The sequence below is a fragment of the Triticum dicoccoides genome, chromosome 6B (assembly GCF_002162155.2).
Source record: "Triticum dicoccoides isolate Atlit2015 ecotype Zavitan chromosome 6B, WEW_v2.0, whole genome shotgun sequence".
NCBI classification, from domain to species: Eukaryota; Viridiplantae; Streptophyta; class Magnoliopsida; order Poales; family Poaceae; genus Triticum; species Triticum dicoccoides.
In genome coordinates this window covers 12,721,683-12,732,664 of record NC_041391.1, presented here as the reverse complement: position 1 = coordinate 12,732,664, position 10,982 = coordinate 12,721,683, and the positions used below count along the sequence as shown (strand labels likewise).

Here is a 10,982-nt window from a genome sequence, read left to right as displayed (position 1 = left end):
TTGGCTTAACTATCCCTAAGTGTATGCATGTAACGGCGCTCGTTTACTTTTTTATTTTTGTCATAACTAGCAAACATGCCCATCCATTGCAATGGTAAAGAAAATCACAATCTTTATCCAATAAGTATGGATTTCAACACACCTATGTTGCCGCTTATCCTCCTTTTCACCCTTGTCGATAACGGTCCCGGTGTCCATCTGATCACAATATGTCCGGACGTGGTTGATCCCAAGCTCGGACACTGCATCCACTAACTTGAGGGATGCACCCATGTTGTTGACATCGAGAAGGGCTTTAGGCCCATAAAACATTTTCAAAGAAAAAAAATTCTACGGGCTCATGTGGGTGTCATGGAAAGGTGGTGCGAAGTTTAGTCCCACCGCACAAGTGAAAGAGAGTTGAGACCCCTTTATAAGGAGCTTTAGAAGAGGAATGGTCCACACGCGCTCCTCCTTCTCCGTCGCCTCTTTAGCCTATGCACGCATCGTGCTTCGTGAAGGTGCGAGCCAAGGTTAGACCTATGCCATGCGTGCACTTAATTTTTGTCGGTCAAGAACAGATAATTAATTCACAATTAATTACGAGTCCTTTTACAGACGTGTTGTGAATTCGAGACAGCGAAACCCTTGGCTCTTGTCGACTCGGACATGGGTCCAGCCTACGAAGACCGGCTGTAAAAATAAATATATACCGGAGACTTTTGCTGGTCAGCATTGGAGATGCCCTTACATTCCTTTGAATAAAAGGCCAGAACCATGCCACCATCAGAAAATTTCCAATGATCTTATGTGTTTACTTCACGTTTCGTTTCCCTAGGCCCATGTCGACGACCAGTACAGGATAAAGAGCGACCAGCCGCTTGTCAGCCAAAACATGGCACTCCATTGCAGATGCTCTATCCAAACCCAACAGCCACACTGAGCCCACTCGAAAGGTACAAGAAGGAGCTTGACCACGGACCAACCCAGCACGCCGAAAAAGCTTTGGGTAGGCTAACAAAGCAGGCGAGGCAGCACCGTTCAACTGTGCGTTACACGGCAACGAGAATATTTAAACAGCAGGTCGGGAGCATAGGAAGGAACCCAAGGGTAGCAGCAGGCAGCGCGTCCTTGACGATGGCCATGGACACGTTCTACATCTCCCACGGCTCGCCCACGCTCTCCATCGACGACTCGCTGCCAGTGCGCCACTTCCTCAAGTCGTGGGAGCCGGCCGGTCTCGCCGGCCCGCAGCCGCCTCGCGCCATCCTGATCGTGTCCGGCCACTGGGAGACGGACACCCCGGCTGTCAACGTCATCCGTGGCACCAACGACACCATCTACGACTTCTATGGCTTCCCCGACCAGATGTACAAGGTCGCCTTAATTCATAATTCTACATCCATGTCTATGGTATTACTCGTTTTCTTTGAAAATACGTGTCGAAGAAATAAATGTATCTAGACGTATTTTAGCTTTAGATACATTCATTTCTTATTCATGTATGCGACAAGTAATTCTGGACAGAGGAGGGAGTATACGAATACAGCTTAAAGTGACGTTGCTCCTATGCACATATGTATGTAGCTGGTGTACCCTGCGCCGGGCGCGCCGGACGTGGCCATGAGGACCAAGAAGCTCCTGGAGGACGCCGGGTTCGGGCCGGTGAGCGAGGACCACGGCCGCGGGCTCGACCACGGCGCGTGGGTGCCGCTGATGCTCATGTACCCGGAGGCCAACATCCCGGTGTGCCAGCTCTCCGTGCAGACGGACCGCGACGGCACGTACCACTACGACCTCGGCAGGGCGCTGGCGCCGCTCCGGGACGACGGCGTGCTCATTGTCGGCTCCGGCAGCGCCACGCACAACCTAGGCCGGATCCTGCGGACGTTCGCGCCCACCAGCGGCGAGCCCGTGCCGGAGTGGGCGGCTGAGTTCGACGCCTGGCTCAGGGAGTCTTTACTCAACGGACGGCACGACGACGTGAAGCGGTACGAGGAGACGGCGCCGTTCGCCAAGGTAGCGCACCCGCGGCCGGACCACTTGTACCCGCTGCACGTCGCGCTCGGTGCGGCCGGGCCGGAGGCCAAAGCGGAGCTCATCCACCGCAGCTGGTCCAACGCCACGCTCTCCTACGCGTCCTACCGGTTCACCACCAAGCAGCAAGATAAACTGATGGAGCCACCGTGTGACGGCGCTACCCCTGCTCTTGTATGCGACTAAATTCCCACACACCGCAAGTGGGGAACCGCAGTCTGTCGGAACAGTGGCGGAGACCGGAATATTTTTCAGGTGTGACGGAGTTTATAAAAAAGAAATCAAATTATGCATGAACTCATTTGAATACTACATATACTAGCGAAATGTCCGTGTGTTGCTTCCACATTATAGAGTGCATTATAATGGTTTGACATCAATCATGTCTAACAAATACCTTTATAGAATGGTTAGATATGTTGTATCTTACCTCAGGTTGTCATGGTAGGAAATGCTTAAGTATTGCACCAAAGATTTAGTCAGTAATATGCGGTGGTCATTACTTGATCAAGTAGCAATCTAAGTAGAGAGAGGCTGGCGGAAGACCTTTAGTTGCAAATGTACAATTACGGATGTAAGTTTGAACATGTTTATTATTCATTTTGTTAATTTGCTTTTCTTTTCTTCCGATACAGGGCCTAAAACTTTTCAATATTTTTTTTAGAAAAGGAGGATGTATCCCAGCCTCTGCATCTGGACGATGCATGCAGCCATATTATTAATTATTCACAAAGACTATACAAGGTGATACATCAATAAGCCTGAAGCGAGAGCAACTAATTAACGAGCGCTCCTTCGGGAGCCTCGCAACGATCAGCGCCACTACGTGCGCTCTCAGCCATTCGCCACGTGTCGCGCTCTGGGCGCTCCCTCCGAATTTTGTTTTTTTTTCGCACACATTTTCGTCTTTTTAAACGTTTTTTTGGGTTTTTTCAACGTTTTGGTTTTCCACCGGCCTTCCCTAGCTTTTCGACCAAAAAAAATCGGTTTCTTTCGCGAGAGGCACGGTTTTGGCACGGTTTTACTTTCGCGAGAGTCACCGCCGTGCCTCTCGGAAACTAAAAAAACGCGTTTTCTGTTTTTTTCTTTCGCGAGAGTCACGGTTTTGCTCCGCGAGAGGCACGGTTTTGCTTTCGCAAGAGTCACGGCCGTGCCTCTCGGAAACGAAAAAAAAACGTGTTTTCTGTTTTTTTTTCTTCCGCGAGAGTCATGGTTTTGCTTTCGCGAGAGGCACGGTTGTGCTTTCGCGAGAGTCATGATGAGGTTATGTACCTAGGGTAGGGTCATGGACCTATCTAGGATACCATGCCCAAGGACATCATCACACGAAGCTACCTTCCAGTCGACCAAGAGAAGTTCCACTCGACCAAGGGAGACAACACTCGACTGGCTAGAAGACACTCGACCATGAAGATGCACTCGACCATCAGAAGTTCAGGATCTACTCTGCATCCAAACGGTCTGTAATTGAATAGTCTTAATGGTCATGATGACACTTTATGTAATGTACTTTAACCCTCCTCTACGTGGGCTGGCTGGGGTCCTGGCGTCCTCTATATAAGCCACCCCCTCCACTGGTAGAAGGGTTCGCACCCCTGTAACTCATATACACAGAGATCAGTTGACCGCCTTCGGGCTCCGAGACGTAGGGCTGTTACTTCCTCAGAGAAGGGCCTGAACTCGCTAAACATCCGTGGGTACAACTACTCCATAGCTAGGACCTTGCCTTTCCATACTTACCCCCCATTCTACTGTCAGGCTTAGAATCACGACAGTTGGCGCCCACCGTGGGGCAGGTGTCTTAGCGACTTTTTTGGAGAAGTTGCAATCTGTCCGATCGCCTTCATCATAGTTTCCGGCGGAGCTCTGGTCGAGGGCCACGAGATCCGTCTCGATGCGCTCACTTTTATCGCCGACGACTCCACTTGGCTCCAGGAGGCACCACTCGACATCGACGCGCTCCCCGTCCGCGGGGCGACGCACTTTCGGGCGTGTGTCCGCGGCGTCTTGCTGCGGCAGCCGTCGACCCCGTCCCGGTCGACTCCTGCACCGTCCTCCCTCCCTGTCTCCCCGCAAGCGCAAGCGCTCCGGTCGGTCAAGGCTCCAGCGATGGGTGAGACACGCAGTGGCTCGCCAATCGGCCACCACCCAAGTCGCGGCAATTGAGCCCGATGAATCTCTCTACGGCCTGTTTAACCTGTCGATTGGCTCCGTAGAGACTGCATCCGAGTGCGATAGCAGTGATCCGGCAGCGGAGGTCCTGATGGTCAACGGGCCCCGTAGTCCTCCCGGTTTCCCCCGCAGCGACGGGATGGACGACGAGGACGACCCTGCTCAAGCCCATGAAGAGTACCAACCCGAGCCGCTCACTTCCCAGCAGAGGGAAGAACTTCGCCGCCGGAACATGGATGCCCTGCATACTCCCATTGCAGGAGAAACTCCTGAGGCTCGTGCCCTGGAAGAGGCGCGTTTAGCCAACCTGGCTGAACGCACTCGACTAGAGAACCTTCAGCGAGCACTCGACGAGCGTGCGCGTCAACGAGCGACTAACTCCAATCGACGTCAGCTCTTTCCGCAACCTACTCAGGTATATCGAACCCCAATTCAGAATTTGGCAGCTGCAGCCCGCATAGCGGAGTCAATTCAGCCCTCTCAGTCAGAGGCTGGAAGAGGCTTGATGCAGATCAGAGATTTGCTCCGAGCAGCAGGAGATCAGAATTCAGCTGTGTCACAGTCACGTAACAGGATTCACAGTCGATCTGTCGCTGCGAATACTGTTCAGTCGGCTCACAGTCCAAGGTCGCCTCCGAGGCGCATGGGATGTGAAGGCCGACGGGACCACTATGATGATCGATTTGATCGTGATGACAGGCGTCGAGTGCCCACTCCTCCTCTGAGAAGTGGGTCTAACGCCCATCGGCAGCAAGATGACAGACGCCAGCTCAGTGTTGGGCAGAGAGCTCCAGTCGATCCCAGAGAGCCAGGCTTTGACGCGAGATCTATCATCGTGCAAGGTTTGGTCGACCGAAACAGAGCTCATAGAGGTGGTCATGACAGAGATGTGCCCACAAGCAGCCGAGTCCACGTTTCAGGTCCAGAATGTTTTAGCAGAGCGATCAGAACCGCAGTGATACCCCCCAACTTCAGGTTGGCGACTGGGGTGAATAAGTTCACCGGAGAGTCTAAGCCTGAAACTTGGCTCGAAGACTACCGAGTGGCTGTTCAGATTGGTGGCGGTAATGATGAGGTGGCCATGAAACATTTGCCACTTATGCTAGGGGGTTCAGCCAGGGCATGGTTGAATCAGTTAGCTCCCAGCAGCATTTACACCTGGGAAGATCTTTCTCGAGTGTTCGCCAGGACGTCTGAGGGAACTTGCAAGTGACCTGCTGGATTGACTGAGCTACAATTTTGTGTACAAAAGTCGAGTGAAACACTGAGGGATTACATCCAGAGGTGGATCACTTTGCATCACACTGTAGAGAATGTGTCGGACCATCAAGCGGTTTGCGCCTTCAAAGAGGGCGTCAAGAACAGAGAGTTGAGCCTGAAGTTTGGTCGAACTGGAGACATGACCCTGAGTCGGATGATGGAAATAGCCACCAAGTACGCCAACAGCGAAGAAGAGGACCGACTCCGGAGCGGCAAGTACAAGCCGAGTCAGTCGGATAAAGGAAACTCCAGTCGGAAGCAAAAACAGAAGGCCGAGCCAGCAGCTCCTAGAGAGGCTCTAGCCGTGATGCAGGGCAAATTTAAAGGGAAGCCCAAAGGATCTTGGAACCCCAAGAAGGTAAAAGACAAGGAGGGTAATGATGTGATGGACCTGCCGTGTCATATCCACACGAAGAAAGACGAAGAGGGTAACTTCATCTACCCAAAGCATACCACTCGCCAGTGCCGGCTCTTAATCCAGCAATTCCAAGGGAAACAGCCGAAGGACAAAGAGAAGGAGTCGGACAAGGCTGAGGACAAGCAGGACAGTGATGGAGAGTACCCTCATGTCAACTCCACTCTGATGATTTTTGCTGATGTAGAGAGCAAAAGTCGACTGAAAGTGATCAATCGGGAAGTCAATATGGTCGCACCGGCGACACCAAACTATCTGAGATGGTCGCAAACTCCCATTACTTTCGACCAGTAGGACCATCCTACTCATATTGCCACCCCTGGGAGGCAAGCACTGGTGGTCGAACCGGTCGTCGAAGGCACTCGACTGACGAAGGTATTGATGGATGGCGGCAGCGGGTTGAACATACTGTATGCAGAGACGCTCCTGGGAATGGGCATTCCGATGTCCAAGCTCAGCTCCAGCAACATGAGTTTTCACGGAGTCATCCCAAGAAAGAAGGCTGAGTCACTCGGCCAAATAGCTCTAGATGTGGTGTTCGGCGACTCGAAGCATTTTCGCAAAGAGAAGCTGACATTTGAAGTCGTGGATTTCCAGAGCGCCTACCATGCTATCTTGGGAAGACCAGCCTACGCCCGTTTCATGGCTCGACCATGTTATGTGTACCTCAAGTTAAAGATGCCTGGCCCCAAAGGCGTGATCACCGTCACTGGTAACCGGAAGAAAGCAGAAGAGTGTTTCCAGAAAGGCTCAAAGATTGCGGATGACCAGATAACAGTGATAGAGCTAGAGGAGTACAAGAAGAATGCAGATCCGAGTGATTTACTGCGGGCCAAGAAGCCCGCCACAGAGTCAGCATTTTAGTTGTCCGGTGAGACGAAGCCAGTTCACATCCACCCGACTGATCCCAATGCAGCTCCGACCCATATTTCCGGTGAGAACTGGGACATCTTCGCATGGAAGCCAGCTGACATGCCAGGTGTTCCCAGGGGACTGGCTGAGCATCGCCTTAGAGTCGATTCAAAGGCAAAACCTGTTAAAGAACATCTTCGACGGTCCGCCGTTCAGAAGAAAAAGGCCATTGGCGAAGAGGTGGCTCGACTCCTTGCAGCAGAGTTCATCCGAGAGATATACCACTCCGAGTGGCTCACCAATGTCGTTATGGTTCCCAAAAAGGACAATTCCCTTCGTATGTGCATTGATTTCAAACATATCAATTGGGCCTGCCCGAAAGATCATTTTCCTCTCCCTCGCATCGACCAAATTATCGACTCGACCGCAGGGTGCGAGAGATTGTCTTTTCTAGACGCTTATTCCGGATATCATCAGATCCGTCTGTATGGGCCCGACGAAATCAAAACAGCTTTCATCACCCCATTCGGGTGCTTCTGCTATATCACCATGCCATTCGGCCTCAAGAGTGCCGGAGCCACGTTCATGAGAATGATTCAAAAGTGTTTACTCACTCAAATCAGTCGGAATGTGGAAGCATACATGGATGATATCGTGGTCAAGTCACGAAAGGGTTCCGACCTGTTGACTGACTTAGCTGAAACATTTGCCAATCTCAGGAGGTATGATATCAAGCTCAATCCTTCAAAGTGCACATTCGGAGTACCTGGCGTGAAGTTACTCGGTTTTCTCGTTTCCGAACGAGGAATTGATGCTAACCCAGAAAAAGTTGGCACCATACTCCGAATGAAACGCCCTGTGTGTGTGCACGATGTCCAGAAACTTACTGGATGCTTGGCCGCGTTAAGTCGATTCATCTCTCGCCTCAGTGAAAAGGCGTTGCCCCTTTACCGACTGATGAAGAAGGCAGACAAGTTTGAGTGGACTCCAGAAGCTGACGCAGCGTTTGCCGAGTTAAAAACTCTGCTTTCCACCCAGCCGGTGCTTGCTGCTCCAATCAGCAAAGAGCCTCTGTTGCTTTATATTGCAGCCACAGGACAAGTCGTCAGTACAGTACTTACGGTCGAGTGGGAAGAAGAAGAGAAAGCCTTCAAAGTTCAGCGCCCAGTATATTATCTCTCTGAAGTTTTGACCCCATCGAAGCAAAGATATCCTCATTATCAGAAGCTCGTATATGGGATCTACATGACCATGAAGAAGGTTGCTCATTATTTCTTTGATCATGACATTACAGTCGTCAGCGACGCACCATTGTCAGAGATTCTGCACAACAGAGATGCAACTGGTCGAGTGGCTAAATGGGCGATTGAACTCCTTCCCCTTGATATCAAATTTGAGGCAAAGAAAGCCATTAAGTCCCAGGCTATAGCAGATTTCCTTGCCGAGTGGATTGAACAGCAGCAGCCGACTCAAGTTCACTCGGAGCATTGGACCATGTTCTTTGATGGCTCTAAGATGTTAAATGGTTCTGGTGCTTGGGTAGTTTTGGTTTCTCCCCGAGGAGATAAGCTCAGATATGTGCTCCAGATCCACTTTGATTCCTCCAACAATGAAGCAGAATATGAAGCACTGTTGTATGGGTTGCGCATGGCCATTTCACTCGGCGTCCGTCGCCTTATGGTTTACGGCGACTCAGATTTGGTGGTCAATCAAGTGATGAAGGAGTGGGACGTGAGAAGCCCAGCCATGACTGGATACTGCAATGCAGTGAGGAAGCTTGAAAAGAAATTCGAAGGGTTAGAACTCCATCACGTTCCCCGACTGAAAAATCAAGCAACCGATGACTTGGCAAAGATAGGTTCCAAGAGGGAGGCCATTCCGAGTGGCGTGTTTTTGGAACATGTCTACACGCCATCGGTTCAAGAGGATCCTTTCACTGAAGAAGCCCCGCAGCCTAAAAGCTCCACAGATCCGACTGAAGTCGAGGTCCCAGCGGTGGTCGACTTGATCATGGAAGTTTTGACTGTCACTCCCGATTGGACAGTGCCCTACATCGCCTATATTTTGAGGAGGGAACTCCCCGAGAATGAAGAACAAGCTCGAGAGATCGTCCGCCGGTCCAAAGCCTTCACCGTCATGAGAGGTCAGTTGTATAGAGAAAGTGCGATTGGAGTCAGCCAGAAATGCATAACACCGGAGGAAGGTCGAATGATTCTCAACGACATCCACTCGGGGACCTGTGGCCATCATGCGTCTTCTCGGACCATTGTGGCCAAAGCATACCGAGCTGGTTTTTATTGGCCCAGAGCAAATGAAATGGCGAAGGAGATAGTCGACAAGTGTGAGGGATGTCAGTTTTACTCCAATATGTCACACAAGCCCGCCTCAGCCTTAAAGACCATACCACTTGTCTGGCCCTTTGCTGTATGGGGTTTGGATATGGTTGGCCCGTTGAGAACAGGAAGAAGCGGTTTCACGCATGTGCTGGTAGCAGTCGACAAGTTTACCAAGTGGATTGAGGCCAAACCCATCAAGAACCTCGATGCTGGTACTGCTGTCAGCTTCATCCGAGAACTGATATTCAGATATGGAGTCCCGCACAGCATCATCACTGACAACGGGTCAAACTTCGATTCTGAAGAATTCAGAGCTTTCTGCACATCTCAAGGCACGCGAGTCGACTATGCTTCAGTCGCCCATCCGCAGTCGAATGGACAGGCAGAACGAGCCAACAGTTTGATTCTCAAAGGGTTGAAGCCCCGTTTGATGCGCGATCTCAAGCATGCGGCTGGTGCATGGGTTGACGAACTTCCCTCGGTGCTTTGGGGGTTAAGGACCACACCCAACCGGTCGACTGGAAGAACTCCATTCTTCTTGGTCTACGGAGCTGAAGCAGTCTTGCCGAGTGATCTTCTCCACAACGCTCCCCGAGTCGAGCTCTACACCGAAGCTGAAGTAGAACAAGCGCGGCAGGACGCAGTCGACCTTTTAGAGGAAGAAAGAGAGATGGCTCTGATCGGATCGACCATTTATCAACAAGACTTGCGTCGCTTCCACGCCAAAAACGTGAAGAGTCGAGCCTTCCAGGAAGGAGATTTAGTTCTCCGAGTGGACCAGCAGAAACCACACAAGCTTGCTCCTTCTTGAGAAGGTCCCTTCATCGTCACCAAGGTTCTCCACAATGGAGCATACCGTCTTTACAATGTCGAGCATCAGATCGACGAGCCCCGAGCTTTGAACGCGGAGCTTCTCCGACCCTTTTACACTTAAGTATTCACTCGGATGAGTTGTAATAAAAGTACTCCTGTAGTTTATTTATCAAAGACAAGAGCTTTATAGTTTTCCCAGTGATTGTTATTACTTTTGTCCATATAAAACAATCCCCCAGTGGGTGGCTTAGCTGCGAATCCGATTCGCCTAAGTCTATAAAAACAAATCCTAACCGAGTGGTGAGTCAGTCTCCCACACGAAGGCTTAGCTGCGAAATCCGTTTCGCCTAAGATAAATAAAATCCTACCGAGTGGCAAGCCAGCCTTCCACTCGGGGGCTTAGCTGCAGTCCAAGTACTCGCCTAAGATAAATAAAATCCTACCGAGTGGCAAGCCAGCCTTCCACTCGGAGGCTTAGCTGCAGTCCAAGTACTCGCCTAAGATAAATAAAATCCTACCGAGTGGTAAGCCGGCCTTCCACTCGGAGGCTTAGCTGCAGTCCAAGTACTCGCCTAAGATAAATAAAATCCTACCGAGTGGTAAGCCAGCCTTCCACTCGGAGGCTTAGCTACAGTCCAAGTACTCGCCTAAGATAAATAAAATCCTACCGAGTGGTAAGCCAGCCTTCCACTCGGAGGCTTAGCTGTAGTCCAAGAACTCGCCTAAGTACAAGTACCACATGCGTTCCACAAGGAGAACGAGGTGCAGGTCGACTGCTACCCTCTCCTTCCGAACTGCGCCACCAATTCAAAAATCCTACCGAGTGGAGAACAGACCTCCCACTCGGGGGCTTAGCTGGGGCCCAGTGCTCGCCTAAGTTTCTGAAATCCTACCGAGTGGAGAGCAGACCTCCCACTCGGGGGCTTAGCTGCGGCCCAGTGCTCGCCTAAGTGTCTGAAATCCTACCGAGTGGAGAGCAGACCTCCCACTCGGGGGCTTAGCTGCAGCCCAGTGCTCGCCTAAGTTCCAAAAATCCTACCGAGTGGAGAGCAGACCTCCCACTCGGGGGCTTAGCTGCGGCCCAGTGCTCGCCTAAGTGTCTGAAATCCTACCGAGTG

At 51.3% G+C, this 10,982-nt stretch overlaps 1 protein-coding gene across 2 annotated transcripts; it reads left to right on the top strand.

Moving 5' to 3' along the window:
• The first annotated feature begins 1,063 nt into the window (after positions 1 to 1,063).
• On the top strand, positions 1,064 to 2,396 carry LOC119320235 (extradiol ring-cleavage dioxygenase-like). Of its 2 annotated transcripts, none has more exons than XM_037594339.1 (2): positions 1,064 to 1,392; positions 1,567 to 2,396. In XM_037594339.1, the coding sequence occupies exons 1-2, from the start codon at positions 1,117 to 1,119 to the stop codon at positions 2,200 to 2,202; spliced, it is 912 nt and encodes a 303-aa protein (XP_037450236.1). In that variant the 5' UTR covers positions 1,064 to 1,116; the 3' UTR covers positions 2,203 to 2,396. The 2 variants fall into 2 exon arrangements, with proteins under 2 accessions (XP_037450236.1, XP_037450237.1); XM_037594340.1 differs by having other exon boundaries at positions 1,065 to 1,356.
• Positions 2,397 to 10,982: the final 8,586 nt, after the last annotated feature.

Excerpts from the sequence above, each read along its gene's own strand:
- LOC119320235 (XM_037594339.1), top strand. The coding sequence starts at position 1,117 with ATGGCCATGGACACGTTCTACATCTCCCACGGCTCGCCCACGCTCTCC. Across the intron at positions 1,393-1,566 it reads ATTCTACATCCATGTCTATG|CTGGTGTACCCTGCGCCGGG; the intron begins GTATTACTCGTT and ends ATATGTATGTAG.